Source organism: Pristiophorus japonicus, chromosome 6 (assembly GCF_044704955.1).
Source record: "Pristiophorus japonicus isolate sPriJap1 chromosome 6, sPriJap1.hap1, whole genome shotgun sequence".
Lineage (NCBI taxonomy): Eukaryota > Metazoa > Chordata > Chondrichthyes > Pristiophoridae > Pristiophorus > Pristiophorus japonicus.
This window is the reverse complement of record NC_091982.1, coordinates 71,671,697-71,693,888: the sequence shown is the minus strand read 5'-3', so window position 1 is coordinate 71,693,888 and position 22,192 is coordinate 71,671,697. Positions and strand designations below refer to the sequence as shown.

At 46.7% G+C, this 22,192-nt stretch overlaps 1 protein-coding gene across 1 annotated transcript in view; it reads right to left on the bottom strand.

Moving 5' to 3' along the window:
- LOC139265689 (glypican-4-like) overlaps positions 1–22,192 on the bottom strand; it is a 193,151-nt gene that overhangs the window by 55,615 nt on the left and 115,344 nt on the right. The window contains exon 3 of the mRNA XM_070882936.1: positions 13,066–13,231. Within this exon, the coding sequence (XP_070739037.1) occupies positions 13,066–13,231 (166 nt within the window). The remainder of the gene's footprint in view (positions 1–13,065; positions 13,232–22,192) is intronic.

Sequence of the window (22,192 nt, the reverse complement as noted above, 5' to 3'; positions counted from 1 at the left end):
GTGTTGCGCATGCGCGGCCTCGGCGACACTGCGGGTGTAGAGGGGGATGGGGCATCAAACAGGGAAGTCCTGCTACTACAGGGTACAGGGTATTGGTGAGACCAAACCTAGAGTACTGTGTAAGATTCTGAGGCGGCTCGACAGAGAGGATGTTTCCCCTTGTGGGGAAATCTAGAACTGGGGGGGGGCGCATAGTCTCAGAATAAGGGGTCGCCCATTTAGAACCGAGATGAGGAATTTCTTCTCTCGGAGGATTGGAAATCTGTGGAATTCTCTGCCCCAGAGAGCTGTTGAGGCAGAGTCATTGAATAGATTTAAGGCGGCGATAGACAGATTTTTGAGCGATAGGGGAGTAAAGGGTTATGGGGAGCAGGCAGTGAAGTGGAGCTGAGCCCAAGATCAGATCAGTCATGATCGTATTAAATGGCGGAGCAGGCTCGAGGGGCCAAATGGCCGACATCTATTTCTTAAGACAGTGCAGGTGTAGAAGAACACAAACATGTTTGTGCAGATAATCACAGAGTAAGAAATAGGACAGCATTAAGTGAGGTCAGACTAAGAAAGAATAGAAGGTCTAAGACAGGTTGACAGTGCATGCGTGTAAACGCATGAAGCATGGTATAGAGGGTTAATGAGCTGCAGCCACAAAAAGCCACATGGGAATATGATGCTGTGGCGATAACGGAGACCTGGCTCAAAAAAAGGGCAGGATTGGGTTCTAAATATTCCTGGTGTCAGGAAAGATAGGGAAGGAAAGATAGGTAGTGTAGCAGTATTGATTAAGGCCCGGGTAAATTGGAATCAAAGATTGGCAGACAAAACTGTAACTGAACGATGGGCTGCCTTTAAAGAGGAGATGGTTCGGGTACAATCACAGTACATTCCCACGAGGGGGAAAGGTCGGGCAACTAAAGCCAGAGCTCCCCGGATGACGAAAGAGATAGAGAGCAAGATGAAGCAGAAAAAGGGGGCGTATGACAGATGTCAGGTTGAGAATACAAGTGAGAATCAGGCTGAATATAGAAAGTTCAGAGGGGAAGTGAAAAAGGAAATAGAGGGGCAAAGAGAGGATATGAGAATAGATTGGCAGCTAACATAAAAGGGAATCTTAAGATCTTCTATCAGCATATAAATAGTAAATGGGTGGTAAGAGGAGGGTTGGGGCCGATTAGGGACCAAAATGCAGACCTAGGCATAGAGGCAGAGGGCAGGGCTGAGGTATTAAATGAGTACTTTGCATCTGTCTTCACCAAGGAAGATTCTGCCAAAGTCATAGTGAAAGAGGAGGCAGTGGAAATACTGGATGGGATAAATATTGATCAAGAGGTGGTACTAGAACGGCTGGCTGTAGTTAAAGTAGATAAGTCACCAGGGCCGGATGGGCTGCATCCTAGGACGCTGAGGGAAGTAAAGGTGGAAATGGCGGAGGTACTGGCCGTAATCTTCCAATCCTCCTTAGATACGGGGCTGGTGCCAGAGGACTGGAGAATTGCAAATGTTACACCCTTGTTCAAAAAAAGGGTACAAGGATAATTTTCTATAATTCTATGATAAATCCAGCAATTACAGGCCAGTCAGATTAACCTCGGTTGTGGGGAAGCTTTTAGAAACCATATTCAGGGACAAACTTAACAGTCACTTGGACAAGTGTGGATTAATTAAGAAAAGCCAGCACTGATTTGTTACAGGCAAACTAACTTGATTAAGTTTTTTTGATGAGATAACATAGGGTGGATGAGGGTAATGCGGTTGAGGTAGTGTGCACGGAGTTCCAAAAGACGTTCGACAAAGTGCCACATAATAGGCTTGCCAGCGAAGTTGAAGCCTATGGAATAAAAGGGACAGTGGCAGAATGGATACAAAATTTGCTAAGTGACAGCAAAATAGTGAGGAGGATAGTGATAGACTTCAAGAGGACAGAGACAGGCTGTTGTAATGGACAGATAAAATTTAACACAGAAAAGAGCGAAGTGATACATTTTAGTAGGAATAGGCTGAGGCAATATAAACTAAAGGGTACAATCCTACAGGGAGTGCATGAACAGAGACACCTGGGGGTATATGGGCACAAATCATGAAAGGTGGCAGGGCAGGTTGAGAAAGCTGCTAAAAAAGCATACGGGGGTCGGGGGGGCAGGAGTACACAAAAATAAGCAAGTTTTGATGAACCTTTATAAAACACTGGTTCGGACTCAACTGGAGTATTGTGTCCAATTCTGGGCACCGCACTTTAGGAAGGATGTGAAGGCCTTAGAGAGGGTGCAGAAAAGATTTACAAGAAAGGTTTCAGGGATGAGGGACTTCAGTGATGTGGATAGACTGGAGAAGCTGGGGTTGTTCTCCTTGGAACAGAGAAGGTTGAGAGGAGATTTGATCGAGGTGTTCAAAATCATGAGGGGTCTGGGCAGAGTAGATAGAGAGAAACTGTTCCCATTGGCGGAAGGGTTGAGAACCAGAGGACACAGATTTAAGGTGATTGGCAGAAGAACCAAAGACAACACGAGGAAAAACTTTGTTATACAACGGTTAGGATCTGGAATGCACTGCCTGAAAGGGTGGTGGAGGTAGATTCAATCGTGGCTTTCAAAAGGGAATTGGGTTTGAAAGTGATTTTGTTGAATCCGAATCTAGGGTCTTCAATCTAAACAAAGCAAACTGTGTAGGGATGAAGGGCGAGTTGGCTAAGGTAGATTGGGAAACTACATTAAAAGGTATGACAGTAGACAAACAATAGGTAGCATTTAAAGAATTAATACAAAATTTACAATAAATATACATTCCTTTAAGGCACAAAAGCCCCATAGGAAAAGTGGTTCAACCGTGGCTAACAAGAGAAGTTAAAAATAGTATTAGATCAAAAGAAGAGGCTTATAATGTTGCCAAAAAGAGTAGTAAACCTGAGGATTTTAGAATTCAGCAACGGAGGACCAAGAACTTAGAAATAGTGCAGAAGGTGTTCATTTTGGCCCATCATGTCCGCGTCGGCTGACAAACAGCCGCACGGCCCTCGGTCAGCAGCCCTGAAGGTTACATATAAACCAATGAACAATGGTGGAAAGGTAAAGAGCACCCAGCCCAACCAGTCCGCCCCACAACTGCGACACTCCACCCCAACTGAAGCCATGTGATCTCCTGGGAGGGGCAAAAAACAGATAAAAACCCAGGCCAATTGCGGGGAAAAATTCCTCTCCGACCCATCCAGGCAATCAAAACTAGTCCAGGAGATCACTCTGGCCGTATTCAATTCCCTGAAGTACTTACCATCGTGTCTATGCCAGCCAACAAGAGGTTATCTAGTCTAATCCCAATTACCAGCTCTAGGGCCCCAAGTTTCCACACGATAAAAAACGGTGCCGGAAAAAAAACACGCGATTCTGGAGCGCCCTGCAGCTCCATGTCTGCTTGGCGGGCGCCCAGGGGGGGGCGGAGCCGACCACTCGCGCCGATTTTGTAAGTGGGAGGGGGCGGGTATCATTTAAATGAGTTTTTTTCCTGCCGGCAACCCTGCGCGTGCGCATTGGAGCGTTCGCGCACGCGCAGTGTGAAGGAAACATTGGCACTCAGCCATTTTTGTAGTTCTTTGTAGCTGTTTAATTTTTGAACATTTTTGAACATTTTTGAACATTTTTTAATAAAAGCACATTGCCATCAGCACATCAGCACTGAGGCTTCCTGCAGCAGTGAGAAGGCTGCAGGAAGCCTCAGAAAGTTGAGGCAGTCGTTTCCCGACGGCCTCCCCCCCTGCCGTCGGGAAATGGCTGCTGAACTTGTGAGGCTTCCTGCAGCCTTCTCACTGTCTCCTTCCCCCGCCCCGCCCGCCGTCGGGAACGGCTGCCTCCTTTCCCCCACCCCCCCCACCGGGAACGAACAGCTGCCTCAACTTGTGAGGCTTGCTGCAGCATTCTCCCTGGCTGAAGCACTTTCACACAGGTAGGAAGATGGTTTATTTAATCTTTTCTTTGCTTATAAATTTTTATTCAGGTTGGATTTATTTGTAAAATATTTGTATAAGTATAAATAAGGATTTATTGTAGAATTTAATGACTTCCCTTCCCCCCCTCCCCCCCCCCCACCTCGTTCTGGACGCCTAATTTGTAACCTGCGCCTGATTTTTTAATGTGTAGACAAGGTTTTTTCAGTTCTACAAAAATCTTCACTTGCTCCATTCTAAGTTAGTTTGGAGTACGTTTTCACTGTGGAAACTTTGAAATCAGGCGTCAGTGGCCGGACACGCCCCCTTTTGAAGAAAAAATTCTGTTCCAAAGTGAAACTGTTCTAACTGACTAGAACTGCAGAAAAAAAAATGTGGAGAATTGCGATTTCTAAGATAGTCCGTTCTCCACCAGTTGCTCCTAAAAATCAGGCGCAAATCATGTGGAAACTCGGGCCCAATGTCTGTAACCGTGCATGTTACGGCACTTCAACAAGTGCCCATTCAAGCACCTTTTAAATGTGGTGAGGGTTTCTGCATCCACCACCCTTCCAGGCAACGAGTTCCAGACCCCCACAACCTTCTGCCTGAAGAAGCCTCCCCTCCAATCCCCTCTGAACCTTCCACCAACCATCTTAAGACTATGCCCTCTCGTAACTGACCCCTCCACCAAGAGAAATAGGCCCTTGCTATCCACTATATCCAGGCTCCTCAAAATTATGTACACCTCAATGGGGTCACCTCTCAATCCCCTCTGTTCCAATATGAGAACAAACTCAGTCTATCCAATTTGTCCTCATAACTAAGATTCTCCATTCCAGGCAGCATCCCAGCATCCTTTCTAGTGCAATCACATCCTTCCTATAATACGGCGACCAACTTGATAAAGGGAAAATAAAATGAGTGACAAAAACAGACTGATAAAGCTTCAACAGGTATGTATAAAGGAAAAGATTAGCTAAAGTAAATGTGGGTCCCATGCAGGCCGAGACAGGAGAAATTATAATGGGAAATACCAAAATGGCTGAGAAATTAAACAAATACTTTGTGTCTCTCTTCACGGAAGACACAAAAAACTCCAGAAATAGTGGAGAATCAAGGGTCTAGCGAAAATGAGGAACTGAAAAAAACTAGGATTAGTTTTAAAAAAAAGGGTACTGGTGAAATTAATGGGATTGATCCCCTGGCCCACATCCTAGTGTTTTGAAAGAGGTGGCGATAGAGATAATGGATGCATTGGTTGTCATCTTCCAAAATTCCATATATTCTAGAACGGTTCCCGCATATTGGAAGGTAGCTAATGTAACCCCGCTATTTAAGAAAGGAGGGAGAGAGGAAACGGGGAACTACAGACCAGTTAACCTGACATCAGTCATAGGGAAAATGCTAGAATCTATTATTAAAGACGTGGTAACAGGGCACCTAGAAAATAATAATAGGATTGGGCAGAGTTAACATGGATTTATGAAAGGGAAATCATGTTTGACAAATCTGTTTTGAGTTTTTTGAGGTTGTAACTAGCAGAATAGATAAGGGGGGGAACTAGTGGATGTGGTGTATTTGTATTTTCAGAAGGCATTCATTAAGGTGCCAGACAAGAGGTTATTAAACAAAATTAGGGCTCATGAGATTGGGGGTAATATACTAGCCTGGATTGAGGATTGGGTAACGGACAGAAAAGAGTGTCAGATAGCAGGGCGAACTTTAAAAAAAATTCGAGCCGAGATGTGGGCATCACTGGCAAGGCCGGCATTTATTGCCCCTCCCTAACTGCCCTTGAGAAGATGGTGGTGAGCCGCCTTCTTGAACCGCTGCAGTCCATGTGGTGAAGGTGCTCCCACAGTGCTGTTAGGGAGGGAGTTCTAGAATTTTGACCCAGCGACGATGAAGGAACGGAGATATATTTCCAAGTCAGGATGGTGTGCGAGTTAGAGGTGGTGGTGTTCCCATGCACCTGCTGCCCTTGTCCTTGTCCTTCTAGGCGGTAGAGGTCGCGGTTTTGGAAGATGTTGCCGAAGAAGCCTTGGCGAGTTGCTGTAGCGCATCTTGTAGATGGTACACACTGCAGCCACGGTGCGCCGGTGGTGGAGGGAGTGAATGTTTAAGATGGTGGATGGGGTGCCAATCAAGCGGCTGCTTTGTCCTTGATGGTGTCAAGCTTCGAGTGTTGTTGGAGCTGCACTCATCCAGGCAAGTGCAGAGTGTTCCATCACACTCCTGACTTGTGCCTTGTAGATGGTGGAAAGGCTTTGGGGAGTCAGGTGGTGAGACAGTCGCCGCAGAATACCCAGCCTCTGACCGGCTCTTGTAGCCACAGTATTTGTGTGGCTGGTCCAGTTAAGTTTCTGGTCAATAGTGACCCCCAGGATGTTGATGGGGGGGGATTCGGCAATGGTAATGCCGTTGAATATCAAGAGGAGATGGTTAGACTCTCGCTTGTTGGAGATGGTCATTGCCTGCCACTTGTGTGTAGTGAATGTTACTTGCCACTTATCAGCCCAAGCTTGAATATTGTCCAGGTCTTGCTGCATGCAGGTATGGACTGCTCCATTATCTGAGGAGTTGTGAATGGTACTGAACACAGTGCAGTCATCAGCGAACATCCCCACTTCTAACCTTATGATGGAGGGAAGGTCATTGATGAAGCAGCTGAAGATGGTTGGGCCTAGGATACTGCCGTGAGGAACTCCTGCAGCGACGTCCTTGGGCTGGGATGATTGACCTCCAACAACCACAACCATCTTCCTTTGTATGACTCCATCCAGTGGAGAGTTTTTCCCTATTCCCATTAACTTCAATTTTTCTAGGGTTCCTTGATGCCAAGGGCAGTCACTCTCACCTCTGGAATTCAGCTCTTTTGTCCATGTTTGGACCAAGGCTGTAATGAGGTCTGAAGCCGAGTGGTTCAGGCGGAACCCAAACTGGGCATCGGTGAGCAGGTTATTAGTGAGTAAGTGCCGCTTGATAGCACTGTCGACGACACTTTGCATCACTTTGCTGATGATTGAGTGTAGACTGGTGGGTGGTAATTGGCAGTGAATTTGTCCTGCTTTGGGGAGTCAGGAGGTGAGACACTCGCCGCAGAATACCCAGCCTCTGACCTGCTCTTGTTGCCACAGTATGTGTGTGGCTGGTCCAGTTAAGTTTCTGGTCAATGGTGAACAGGACATACCTGGGCAGTTTTCCACAATGTTGGGTAGACATCAGTGTTGTAGCTGTACTGGAACAGCTTGGCCAAAGGTGCGCCTAGTTCTGGAGCACAAATCTTCAGCACGACAATCAGGATGTTGTCGGGGCCCATAGCCTTTGCTGTATCCAGTGCGCTCAGCCGTTTCTTGATATCACATGGAGTGAATCGAATTGGCTGAAGACTGGTTTCTGTGATGGTGGAGACCGATATGGATCATCCACTCGCCACTTCTGGCTGAATATGGTTGCAAACGCTTCAGCCTTGTCTTTTGCACTTGTGTGCTGGACTCCGCCATCATTTAGGATGGGGATATTCATCTGGCTTCCTCCATCCGTTAATTGTTTAATTACAACATCACCATTCTGACTGGATGTGGCAGGCCCGCAGTGGGGTGCCGCAAGGATCAGTGCTGGGGCCCCAGCTATTCACAATCTATATCAATGATTTGGATAAGGGGACCAAATATAATATGTCCAAGTTTACTGTTGATACAAAGCTAGGTGGGAATGTCAAGTTGTGAAGAGGATGCAAAGAGGCTTCAAGGGGATATAGACAGGCTGAGTGAGTGGGCAAGAACATGGCAAATGGAATATAATGTGGAGAAATGTGAAGTTATCCACTTTGGTGGAAAAATAGGAAAGCAGAGTATTGTTTAAATGGTGAGAGATTGTGAAATGTTGGTATTCAGAGGGACCTGGGTGTCCTTGTACACCAATCACTGACAGTTAACCTGCAGGTACAGCAAGCTATTAAGAAAGCAAATGATATGTTGGCCTTTATTACAAGAGGGTTTGAGTATAAGAGTAAAAACGTCTTACTGCAATTATATCGGGCCTTGGTGAGACCGCACCTGGAGTATTGTGTACAGTTTGGGTCTCCTTACCGAAGGAAGAATATACTTGCCATAGAGGGAGTGCACCAGACTGATTCATAAGAACATAAGAAATAGGAGCAGGAGTCGGCCATTTGGCCCCTCAAGCCTGCTCCACCATTTAATAAGATCATGGCTGATCTGATCCCGGCCTCAACTCCACTTCCCTGCTTGCTCCCCATAACCCCCTCGACTCCCTTATCGCTCAAAAATCCGTCTATCTCCACCTTAAATATATTCAATGATTATATTGAATATATAATATAATTATATATTCTCTACAACTCTCTGGGGTAGAGAATTCCAAAGATTCATGACCAAGAAATTCCTCCTCATTTCTGTTTTAAATGGGCGACCCCTTATTCTGAAACTATGCCCCCTAGTTCCAGATTCCCCCATGAGGGGATACATCCTCTCTGCATCTACCCTGTCACGCCCCCTCAGAACCCTATATGTTTCATTCTCATTCTTTTAAACTTCAATGAATATAGGCCCAAACTGCTCAACCTTTCTTCATATGACATCCTCTTCATCTCGGAATCAACCTCGTGAACCTTCCCTGAACTGCTTCCGATGCAAGTATATCCTTCCTTAAATAAGGAGACCAAAACTGTACGCAGTACTCCAGGTGTGGTCTCGCCAATACCCTGTTACCCTGTACAGTTGGTGCAGGACGTCCCTACTTTGATACTCCATCCCCCTTGCAATTCCATTTGCCTTCCTAATTACTTGCTGTAGCTGCATACTAACTTTTTCGTTTCATGTACAAGAACCCCCAGATCGCTCTGTACTGCAGCATTTTGTAATCGCTCCCCATTTAAATAATATGCTTTTTTATTTTTCCGACCAAAGTAGATAACCTCACATATTCCTACATTATACTCCATCTGCCAAATTTTTGCCCACTCACTGAGCCTGTCTATATCCCTTTGTAGATTCTTTGCGTCCTCCTCACAATTTGCTTTCCCACCTATCTTTGTATCATCGGCAAATTTGGCTACATTACACATGGCCCCTTCAGCCAAGTCATTAATATAGATTGTAAATAGTTGAGGCCCCAGCACTGATCCCTGTGGCACCCCACTAGTTACAGTTTGCTAACCTGAAAATGACCCATTTATCCCGACTCTCTATTTTCAGTTAGTGAGCTAATCCTCTAACTATGCTAATATATGACCCCCAATCCCATGATCTCTTGTCTTGTGCAGTAACCTTTTGTGTGGCACCTTATCGAATGCTTTCTGGAAATCTAAGTACACATCCACTGGTTCCCCTTTATCTACCCTGCACGTTACATCCTCAAAGAATTCCAGCAAATTTGCCAAACATGATTTCCCGTTCATAAAACCATGCTGACGCTGCCTGACTGTATTGTGATTTTCTAAATGTGCTGCTACTACTTCCTTAATGATGGACTTCAGCATTTTTCCAACCACAGATGGGGAGGGGGTTCCTGGGATGGGGGCAGTGCCCTATGAGGAGACATTGAGTAGACTGGGCCTATATTGTCTAGAGTTTAGAATAATGAGAAGTGATCTCATTGAAACATACAAAATTCTTACAGTGCTTGACAGGGTAGATGCAGGGAGGATGTTTCCCCGGGCTGGGGAGTCTAGAACCAGGAGTCACAGTCTCAGGATAAGGGGTTGACCATTTAGGACTGAGATAAGGAGAAATTTCTTCACTCAGAGGGTGGTGAATCTTTGGAATTCTCTGCCCCAGAGGCCTGTAGAGGCTGAATCGTTGAGTATATTCAAGACAGAGAGCAATAGATTTTTGCATTTTGTGAATCAAGGGATATGGAGATAGAGCTGGAAAGTGGAGTTGAGGTCGAAGATCAGCCGTGATCTTATTGAATGGTGGAGCAGGCTCTACTCCTGCTCCTATTTCTTATGTTCCTATAAGTACCTGAAGGAAAAAAATTGTAGGGCTATGGGGAAATGGTGGGAGTAGCTGAAGTGTTCTGGCAGAGAGCAGGCACAGACTCGATAGGGCCCTGGTAAGACCACACAATAGGCCGAATGGCCTCCTTCTGTGCTCTAACCATTCTATGGATTCTATAACTTTCTTCACTCCAAAATCTTCAATTCTTTCCTCAAAGATAAACTCAGTTCACTTTTTCACACTGCTCATGAATAGCTCGAATTGAAGTTGTGACTAAAACGCCGACTGAGACATGGCAGCAGGTGATTAAAAAAAGGCAGCATAGCACTACAGCCACGAAGTAATGGGTATCAACTGAGAAAAATTTCAGCAGCAGCCTGACATGGCAGCAATCGATATACCAACTGGCCCATGGAAGCACCATTCCTAGAAACCCCAACAGGTTGAATGGATTGGTAAAGGAAACAGTATCAGCTGAAATTATGTTTTTGTCATGACATTATTGTGCACTCATTACCGTAGCCCCTCCCCTCACAAACGAACAGAAGCTCCTGTAACCAAGCATCCAGTCCCAAAATTAGGCACAACGACAACTGGGTATCTGTCCAGCAGTGTTCTTACCCCGTTACGCTACTTTTACTCCCAAAAATCAGGTGTAACTAATTTGAAAAATCTACTACTGATGCTTTGTGATTAAAATATGATTTGATACAAAAAGATGCAGCAGATTTCCCATAACCCGAAAGCATCTCCACTGCACACAGGTTCTACAACAAATGTTTTTCCTGCAACAAGTTTACTTTTAAACAATTAATTTTAAATCTACATTCCAAACTTCGCTGTTACGTGTTCAACATACTGTCTGTATACTGAAGCACAATGTCAGCCTCACACTGTGCACTTGGATAAGACATTAAACTCAGACCATGTCTGCCGGTTTAGGTGCACATAAAATATCCCATTCATAGCAGTGTTCGAAAAGCAGCAGGGGAGTTCTCCCAGTGTCCTGGACCACAATTAGCCTTCGACCAACAGCACAAAAGCAGATTAACTGTTTGTGGAACTGTGCGAATTGGTTGCTATGTTTGTGACTGGTTGTTTAATTTTCATCAGATGGGGCCTGATCTAAATGATTACACCTCAGTACTGCCCCTCCGACAGCGCGGCGCTCCCTCAGTGCTGCCCCTCCGACAGCGCGCCGCTCCCTCAGTGCTGCCCCTCCGACAGCGCGCCGCTCCCTCAGTGCTGCCCCTCCGACAGCGCGGCGCTCCCTCAGTGCTGCCCCTCCGACAGCGCGCCGCTCCCTCAGTGCTGCCCCTCCGACAGCGCGCCGCTCCCTCAGTGCTGCCCCTCCGACAGCGCGCCGCTCCCTCAGTGCTGCATCTCCGACAGCGCGGAGCTCCCTCAGTGCTGCCCCTCCGACAGCGCGCCGCTCCCTCAGTGCTGCCCCTCCGACAGCGCGCCGCTCCCTCAGTGCTGCACCTCCGACAGCGCGCCGCTCCCTCAGTGCTGCACCTCCGACAGCGCGCCGCTCCCTCAGTGCTGCACCTCCGACAGCGCGCCGCTCCCTCAGTGCTGCCCCTCCGACAGCGCGCCGCTCCCTCAGTGCTGCCCCTCCGACAGCGCGGCGCGCCCTCAGTGCTGCCCCTCCGACAGCGCGCCGCTCCCTCAGTGCTGCCCCTCCGACAGCGCGCCGCTCCCTCAGTGCTGCCTCTCCGACAGCGTGGCGCGCCCTCAGTGCTGCCCCTCCGACAGCGTGGCGCTCCCTCAGTGCTGCCCCTCCGACAGCGCGGCGCTCCCTCAGTGCTGCCCCTCCGACAGCGCGGCGCTCCCTCAGTGCTGCCCCTCCGACAGCGCGGCGCTCCCTCAGTGCTGCCCCTCCGACAGCGCGGCGCTCCCTCAGTGCTGCCCCTCCGACAGCGCGGCGCTCCCTCAGTGCTGCCCCTCCGACAGCGCGGCGCTCCCTCAGTGCTGCCCTCCCTCAGTGCTGCCCCTGCAGAACCTTCTGATTCACTTGAGGCTGCCTTTTTACATTTCTTTCCCTTGGTATCAAACACAAAATTATGAATAAAGGATGTGAACATAAGGTTGATGTTTAATGTTTCTTGAACTTTTCCCACACAGTACAAACGTGAGCCACATTACAACCTTTCACATCACATCAGTAAAGAAACATAAAACCAATTCTTGTGGTTGTTTGGCGCCTTTGTAAACTTAAAGGCAGCCAGGCCATGCAGAAGAGCATGGGAATGCTGTGCTGATGTGCACTCTATTCCTTCAAGTGCCATGGAATGATGTGCATCACAGCTTAGGCATGTCAGTGATTGCTGGCAGCTGATATACAAAATACATTCAGCTCCCAGCAGAGCCATCATGGCCTTGACTGAAGGATACGGGGAAGCAGTATTTTACCAAGGGCTATACACAGATTCTCACTGCCAGCTAGAGACTGATGGGCTCCCATGTTGGAAGATTTTGCTGGTCGGTGTGTGAGGGGAAGGAGAAGGACACAGATATCAAAAACAAACAGGCTGCACATCTTCAATGAGGGAAAACAGTCTATGTTGTGTAAAAGTTTGGCACAAGTCCCAACATTAACTTGACCCAATAGAAGCGTCCTCCTGCTGCTATGACTGTTAGCAATATGAGAGAAATGTTCCAACGCATGTGAATGTTTATCGTAGCTCCACTGCCCTCACCATCCCCCAGCCCCTCTCCACCCAACCCCCACCACCCCCCACCCACTCCCTCCACCCCTCCCCACCCACTCCTCCTCACCCTTCCCTGCCCCTCCCCACCCACTCCTCACCCTCCCCCGCTCCTCCTCTCCTCTCTCCCCCCCCAACCACTCTCTCCCCCCTCACCCCAACCCCTCTCCTCGCCTCATCCCAACCTCTCTCTCCCTCCACCTCACCCTAACCTCTCCCCCCCCAACCTCTCTCCGCCCCCCCCCCTCCCCACCTCTCTTCCCCCCACCAACCTCTCTTCTCTGCTCCCCTCCCCTCCTCCCCCCTTCCCACCCCCTCTCCCTCTCCCCCACACCCCTCCCCCCGCCCTCTTCTCCTCTACTCCCCTCCTCACCCACCTCCTCCCCCCCAAGACCCCTCTCCCACTCCTCACCCACCGGTTGGAATTAAACGCCACAGGTATTAATCTTGGTTGACCGTGAAACTTAAAAAAAAAACTCACCAATGAAATTGTTCCACTCTGTGTCCAAATCTGCCTGATTGGCCAAGCAACCCTTCATGACATTGAGGCAGTAGCTGTTACACGGTTTAACAGCAAGTAACCCGCGACAGTGTGAACAATACGTCATCTTCAGCAGTGCGTTGGCACACTCTGTTGTTGGATTGACCTATTTTTTTTCAAAAAATGTACACGTTATACCATGCAATGGAAGACCTACATACTTGTCATTCTATCACTAACTATCCAGTCCCCATATCAAGTTGATTCCAGTTTGCAGCTTTGCTCTAAATACTTCAGAACACATGACTGAGAATACCTACAGCTACATGATTGACATGTTGTTACAGCTTGAAGTTGCTATCATCCTTGCAATGAATCGCTCTGCACTCTTCCAACCCAGCCCACACTGCGATATGTGTGCGTACCAGGTCCGTGCAGCAGACTGGTATTATTCCAGGTCCTGAACTACATCTTGAAGGGTGGAAACATAGAAACATAGAAAATTGGTGCAGAAGTAGGCCATTCGGACCTTCGAGCCTGCACCACCATTCAATGAGTTCATGGCTGAACATGCAACTTCAGTACCCCATTCCTGCTTTCTCGCCATATCCCTTGATCCCCCGAGTAGTAAGGACTACATCTAACTCCTTTTTGAATATATTTAGTGAATTGGCCTCAACAACTTTCTGTGGTAGAGAATTCCACAGGCTCACCACTCTCTGGGTGAAGAAGTTTCTCCTCATCTCGGTCCTAAATGGCTTACCCCTTATCCTTAGACTGTGAACCCTGGTTCTGGACTTCCACAACATTGGGAACATTCTTCCTGCATCTAACCTGTCTAAACCCGTCAGAATTTTAAACATTTCTATGAGATTCCCTCTCATTCTTCTGAACTCCAGTGAATACAAGCCCAGTTTATCCAGTCTTTCTTGATATGTCAGTCCCACCATCCCGGGAATCAGTTTGGTGAACCTCCGCTGCACTCCCTCAATAGCAAGAATGTCCTTCCTCAAGTTAGGAGACCAAAACTGTACACAATACTCCAGGTGTGGCCTCACCAAGGCCCTGTACAACTGTAGTAACACCTCCCTGCCCCTGTACTCAAATCCCCTCGCTATGAAGGCCAACATGCCATTTGCTTTCTTAACCGCCTGCTGTACCTGCATGCCAGCCTTCAATGACTGATGTACCATGACACCCAGGTCTTGTTGCACCTCCCCTTTTCCTAATCTGTCACCATTCAGATAATAGTCGGTCTCTCTGTTTTTACAACCAAAGTGGATAACTTCACATTTATCCACATTATACTTCATCTGCCATGCATTTGCCCACTCACCTAACTTATCCAAGTCACTCTGCAGCCTCATAGCATCCTCCTCGCAGCTCACACTGCCACCCAACTTAGTGTCATCCGCAAACTTGGAGATACTACATTTAATCCCCTCGTCTAAATCATTAATGTACAATGTAAACAGCTTGGGCCCCAGCACAGAACCTTGTGGTACCCCACTAGTCACTGCCTGCCATTCTGAAAAGTACCCATTTACTCCTACTCTTTGCTTCCTGTCTGCCATCCAGTTCTCAATCCACGTCAGCACACTTCCCCCAATCCCATGTGCTTTAACTTTGCATATTAATCTCTTGTGTGGGACCTTGTCGAAAGTCTTCTGAAAGTCGAAATACACCACATCAACTGGTTCTCCCTTATCCATTCTACTGGAAACATCCTCAAAAAATTCCAGAAGATTTATCAAGCATGATTTCCCTTTCACAAATCCATGCTGATTTGTACCTATCATGTCACCTCTTTCCAAATACACTGCTATGACATCCTTAATAATTGATTCCATCATTTTACCCACTACCGATGTCAGGCTGACCGGTCTATAATTCTCACTCCCTCCTTTTTTAAAAAGTGGGGTTACATTGGCTACCCTCCACTCCATAGGAACTGATCCAGAGTCTATGGAATGTTGGAAAATGACTGTCAATGCATCCGCTATTTCCAAGGCCACCTCCTTACGTACTCTGGGATGCAGACCATCAGGCCCTAGGGATTTATCGGCCTTCAATCCCATCAATTTCCCCAACACAATTTCCCGACTAATAAGGATTTCCCTCAGTTCCTCCTTCTTACTAGACCCTCTGACCCCTTTTATATCCGGAACGTTGTTTGTGTCCTCCTTAGTGAATACCGAACCAAAGTACATGTTCAATTGGTCCGCCATTTCTTTGTTCCCCGTTATGACTTCCCCTGATTCTGACTGCAGGGGACCTACGTTTGTCTTTACTAACCTTTTTCTCTTTACATATCTTTAGAAGCTTTTGCAGTCCGTCTTAATGTTCCCTGCAAGCTTCCTCTCGTCCTCTATTTTCCCTGCCCTAATCAAACCCTTTGTCCTCCTCTGCTGAGTTCTAAATTTCTCCCAGTCCCCGGGTTCGCTGCTATTTCTGGCCAATTTTTATGCCACTTCCTTGGCTTTAATACTATCCCTGATTTTCCTTGATAGCCACGGTTGAGCCACCTTCCCTTTTTTATTTTTACGCCAGACAGGGATGTACAATTGTTGTAGTTCATCCAGGCGGTCTCTAAATGTCTGCCATTGCCCATTCACTGTCAACCCCTTAACTATCATTCGCCAATCTATCCTTGCTAATTCACGCCTCATACCTTCAAAGTTACCTTTTTTTAAGTTCTGGACCATGGTCTCTGAATTAACTGCTTCATTCTCCATCCTAATGTAGAATTCCACCATATTATGGTCACTCTTCCCCAAGGGGCCTCGCACATCGAGATTGCTAATTAATCCTCTCTCATTACACAACACCCAGCCTAAGATGGCCTCCCCCCTGGTTGGTTCCTCAACATATTGGTCTAGAAAACCAATCCCTTATGCACTCCAGGAAATCCTCCTCCACCCGTATTGCTTCCAGTTTGGTTAGCCCAATATACATGCATATTAAAGTCACCCATGATAACTGCTGCACCTTTATTGCATGCACCTCTAATTTCCTGTTTGATGCCCTCTCCAACATCACTACTACTGTACACAACTCCCACTAACGTTTTTTGCCCTTTGGTGTTCTGCAGCTCTACCCATATAGATTCCACATCATCCAAGCTAATGTCCTTCCTAACTATTGCATTAATCTCCTCTTTAACCAGCAATGCTACCCCAACTCCTTTTCCTTTTATTCTATCCTTCCTGAATGTTGAATACCCTTGAATGTTGAGTTCCCAGCCCTGATCATCCTGGAGCCACGTCTCTGTAATCCCAATCACATCATATCTGTTAACATTTATTTGCACAGTTAATTCATCCACCTTATTACGGATGCTCCTTGCATTAAGACACAAAGCCTTCAGGCTTGTTTTTTTAACACCCTTTGTCCTTTTAGAATTATGATGTAGTGTGTCCCTTTTTGTTTCTTGCCTTTGTTTACTCGGCCTTCCACTATTGCTTTTTACCTTTCTGCCATCTGTTTCTGACTCCGCCCTGTCTTGCTGTATAGGTTCCCAACCCCCTGCCATATTAGTTTAAACACTCCCGAACTGCATTAGCAAATGTTACACCTAGGACATCAGTTCCAGTCCTGCCCAAGTGCAGGTCCCACTTCCCCCAGAACTGGTTCCAATGTCCCAGGAATTTGAATCCCTTCCTCTTACACCACTGCTCAAGCCACGTATTTATTCTAACTATCCTGCTCCCTCTACTCTGATTAGCACGTGGCACTGTGCGTGGATTTTTTAACGTGGGGTAGCCGTTGCACACCAGCCACCACACGGGCTTGACAGAGCTAGTTCTTGGTCCAGTGGCAAGGGTTAACCAGGATGACTGGAGACCAGCTCTGCTGCACGGACCTAGTACGCACACATATCGCAGTGTGGGCTGGCCCATGCTGCACTTGTGCTCTCACTTCTTCTGGCCCCCGATCATGTCCCACTCCAATCCCTCGCCGCTCCTTCGTCCGACCTTGCCGCAGCTACCGTATCTGCCCACGCTCCAATCACCGACCTGCCCCGACCTGCATGAGAACACCAACAGCAGGTCGGGGCCATAAAAGGAGCGGCTAGCAGCCTCGGGAGCAACGTGAAGGCATACTACTTCAGGGAGCAGCTTGAGCTGGTGCAGGAGGGCGATGGCAGCGAAGAGTGAAGTCATCAAGGTCCAAGTCGGTGACAGAGAGTAGGGATAATGGACAGGTACTCTAATTGGCAGGGTGTGACCAGTGGTGTCCCGCAGGGATCCGTGCCGGGGGCCTCAACCATTCACCGCATTCACCAACAACTTAGATGATAGGATAGAAAGCCACATATCCAAGTTTGCCGATGACACAAAGATAGGCGACATTGTAGGCAGTGTCGATGGAAGCACAAAATTACAAAGTCACCAAGAAATCCAATGGGGAATTCAGAAGAAACTTCTTTACCTAGAGAGCGGTGAGAATGTGGAACTCACTACCACAGCGAGTGGTTGAGGCGAATAGTATTGATGCATTTAAGGGGAGGCTAGACAAGAATATGAGGGAGAAGGGAATAGAGGGTTATGCGGATAGATTTAGATGAGGAAAGACGGGAGGAGGCTCGAGTGGAGCATAAACGCCAGCATGGACTAATTGGACCGAATCGCCTGTTTCTGTGCCGTATATCCAGTGTAATCATCAACAATGGTGACGGTAGAATTTAAAAGCATAAATATCGTTGCAAATGAGTTTACTTATTGTCTACCAGATATATATATCGACAATGCATTACAACCACAAAAAAAAATGGCTAACCACAAGAACTGATCCAATCTTGACATTCTGGGGAGAGGGTGAACAGCCAGAGGTCGTGGTCCATATTGGTACCAATGACATAGGTAGAAAGAGGGATGAGGTCCTGCAGGTAGAGTTGAGAGAGCTAGGAGATTAAAATGCAGGACCTCAAAAGGTAGTAATCTCCGGGTTACTCCCGGTGCCATGAGCTAGTGAGTACAGAAATAGGAGGATAGAGCAGATGAATGCGTGGCTGGGGAGATGGTGCAGGAGGGGGGGCTTTAGTTTCCTGAGGCATTGGGACCGCTTCTGGGGGAGGTGGGACCTGTACAAGCCGGAAGGGTTGCACCTCAACAGAGCTGGGACCAATATCCTCATGAGGGGTTTGCTAGTGCTGTTGGGGAATGTTTAAACTAGCTTGGAAGGGGGTGGGAACCTGAGAATAGATTCAGTAGGGAGGGAAGTAAAGCTGGAATTGGAAAGCAAAAATGTAGAAAGTGAGTTTGAAGGACAGAAAAACAAGGGATAACAAGTAGTCAACAAGGAGGGTTGGCTGTACTAAATGATATACACTTCAATGCAAGGAGTATAGCGAATATGGCAGATGATCTGAGAGCACAGGTAGACTCTTGGGATTATGATATTACAGCTATTACAAAGACGTGGCTAAAAGAGGGGCAGGTTTGGCAGCTCAACATTTCTGGTCACAGGATTTTCAGACGTGATTGAGGGGTAAAAAGGGAGGGGGATCACGGTATTGATTAAAGAAACTAATACAGATATGAGGAGGGGATGATATGCCAGAGGGATTATCAAACAAAGCCATATGGGTTGAACTGAAAAACAAAAAAAGGGGCGATCACATTACTGGGAGCATACTATAGACCTTCAAAGCCTCCTTGATAAAGTGCAACATCCCCACCAGCACCTAGGAATCCTTGGCCCAAGACCGCCCTAAATGGAGGAAGAGCATCTGGGGGGCGCTGAGCACCACGAGTCTCATTGCCGAGAGCATGCAGAAATCAAGCGCAGACAGAGGAAGCAGCGTGTGGCAAACCAGGCTCCCCATTCACCCTTTCCTTCAACCACTGTCTGCCCCACCTGTTAGAGACTGTAATTCTTGCATTGGACTGTACACTCACTTTTAGAGTGGAAGCACATCTTCCTCGATTTCGAGGGACTGCCTATGGTGATGATGATAGATCCCCAGTGAGCGGGAGATAGAAGAGCAAATATCTAGGCAAATTTATGAGAAGTGCAAAAACTATAGGGACATAATAGTAGGGTATTTCAACTACCCTAATATTAATTGGGATAAAATTAGTGTGAAAGGTTTGGAGGGTGCAGAATTCCTAAAATGCATCCAGGAGAATTTTTTTAGCCAGAATGTAGCAAGTCCAAAACGGGAAGGGGCGGTTCTGGACTTAATTTTGGGGAATAAAGCTGGGAGGGGTATCAGTGGGCGAGCATTTAGGTGCTAGTGACCATAATTCAGTTAGATTTAAGGTAGTTATGGAAAAGGATAAGTATAGACCAGGAATAAATTGGGGAAAAGGCAATTTTGCTAAGCTGAGAGGTGATTTAGCCATAGTGGACTGGAACCAGCTACTTGAAGATAAATCAGTGTCAGAGCAGTGGGAGGCATTCAAGGAGAGATAGTGAGGGTTCAGACCAAATATGTGTCCTTAAAGAAAAAGGGTGGGACTAAAAAAAATCTAGAGCCTCCTGGATGTCAAGGGACATATAGGGTAGGATAAAGAAAAAAAGGGAGGCTTGTAACAGATAAGAGAAATTTAGAATTTAGCAGAGGAGGGCAAAGGGTTTAATTTGGAAGCGGAAAATAGAGTACGAGAGGAAGCTTGCTGGGAATATAAAAACAGACTGCAAAAGCTTCTATAGATATGTGAAGAGAAAAAGATTAGTGAAGACAAACGTAGGTCCCTTGCAGTCAGAATCAGGTGAATTTATAATGGGGAACAAAGAAATGGCAGACCAATTGAACAAATACTTTGGCTCTGTCTTCACGAAGGAAGACACAAATAACCTTCCGGAAATACTAGGGGACCGAGGATCTAGCGAGAAGGGCCGAATGGTCTACTCCTGCACTCATTTTCGATACCGAGGGCTAAATACTGCAGAATCTCTAGAGGAGTATAGAAAGTGCAGTGGAGAAATTAAAAAGGATATTAGCAAAGAGAGAGCATGAAAAATTCTTGGCAAGTAAAAATCAAGGAAAACCCAAAGATGTTTTATAAATATATTAAGAGCAAGAGGATAACTAAAGAAAGGGTAGGGCTTAGAGACCATAAAAGAAATGTGTGTGTGGAGGCGGGAGACGTGGGTATGGTTCATAATGAATACTTTGCGTCTGTTTTCACAAAAGAGAGGGGCGAAGCAGACACTGCTATTGGGGAGGAGGAGTGTGAAATATTAGATGAAATAAACATAGAGAGAGGAGGTATTAAGGGGTTTAACAACTTTGAAAGTGGATAAGTCCCCAGGCCCGGATAAACTGTATTTCAGGCTGTTAAGAGAAGCAAAAGAGGAAATAGCAGAGGCTTTGACCATTTTCCAATCCCCTCTGGCTTCAGGTGTGGTGCCAGAGGGCTGGAGGACTGCTAATGTGGTACCTTTGTTTAAGGAAGAAAGAAAAGGATAGACCGAGTAATTACATGCCAGTCAGCCTAACCTCGGTGGTGGGAAGATTATTGGAAAAAATTCTGAGGGACAGGATAAATCTTCATTTAGAAAGACACGGATTAATCAAGGACAGTCAGCACGGATTTGTTAAGGGAAGGCCGTGTCTGACTAACTTGATTGAATTTTTCGAGGAGGTAACAAGGAGGGCCGATGAGGGTAGTGCCTATGATATCATGTATTTGGATTTCAGCAAGGCTTTTGATAAGGTCCCACATGGCAGACTGGTCACGAAAGTAAAAGCTTATGGGATCCAGGGCAAAGTGGCAAGTTGGATCCAAAATTGGCTCAAATGCAGGAAGCAAAGGGTAATGATTGGGTGTTTTTGTGACTGAGTTTCTGCAAGACTCAGCACTGGGTCCCTTGCTTTTTGTGGTATATATCAATGATCTAGACTTGAATATAGGGGGTATGATTAGGAAGTTTGCTGATGATACTAAAATTGGCTGTGTGGTTGATAATGAAGAATAAAACTGTAGACTGCAGGAAGATATCAATGAACTGGTCAGGTGGGCAGAACAGTGGCAAATGGAATTCAATCTGGAGAAGTGTGAGGTAATGCATTTGGGGAGGGCTAACGAGGCAAGGGAATACACGTTAAATGGTAGGACACTGAGAAGTGTAGAGGAACAAAGGGACCTTGGAGTGCATGTCCACAGATCCCTGAAGGTAGCAGGACTGGTAGATAAGGTGATTATGGAGGCATACGGAATACTTGCCTTTATTAGCCAAGACATAGAATACAAGAGCGGGGGGGGGGGGGGGGGTTGTTATGCTTGAACTGTATAAAACACTTGTTAGGCCATAGCTAGAGTATTGTGTGTAGTTCTGGTCAGCGCATTACAGGAAAGATGTGATTGCACTGGACAGGGTACAGAGGAGATTTACGAGGATGTTGCCGGGAGTGGAGAATTTTAGCTATGAGGACAGATTGAATAGGCTGGGATTGTTTTCCTTGGAACAGAGGAGGCTGAGGGGAGACCTATTCCGAGGAACTGCCTATGATGATGATGTATAAAATTATGAGGGCCGAGATATAGTGGATAGAAAGGGCCTATTTCCCTTAGCAGAGAGGTCAACAACCAGGGGGCATAAATTTAAAACAATTAGTAGAAGCTTTAGAGAGGATTTGAGGGGAACTTTCTTCACCCAGAGGATGGTGGGGGTCTGGAAAACTCTGCTTGAAAGGGTGATAGAGGCAGAAACCTCACCACATGTAAAAAGTACTTGGATGTGCACTTGAAGTGCTGTAACCTGCAGGGCTACGGACCAAGTGCTGGAAAGTGGGATTAGGCTGGATAGCTCTTGGTTGGCCGGCACAGACATGATGGGCCGAAATGGCCTCCTTCCGTGCTGTAAATGTCTATCATTCTATGAGCTTGGGTGGTTTTTTGCAGTAACGACTGAGACACCAGACTCAGAAACGGAACATCTAGCAGAATGGACAGAACCTTGTTGGACAGAAGCAACAAATAGGGTAAATAGGCCACTTGGTGATTACAATGTGTACACCCCAGGGGTCAGTGCTGCAACCAATTTGGTCCTCTGTACATTTAGATGCTTGGGAATTCAACATAGGGAGTAGGATATCAAAACTTGCTAGTAGAACTGTCAGACAGGTGGCCAATGCAAGTTAATGCAGAAGTGTGAGGTAATACAATTTGGGAAGTCA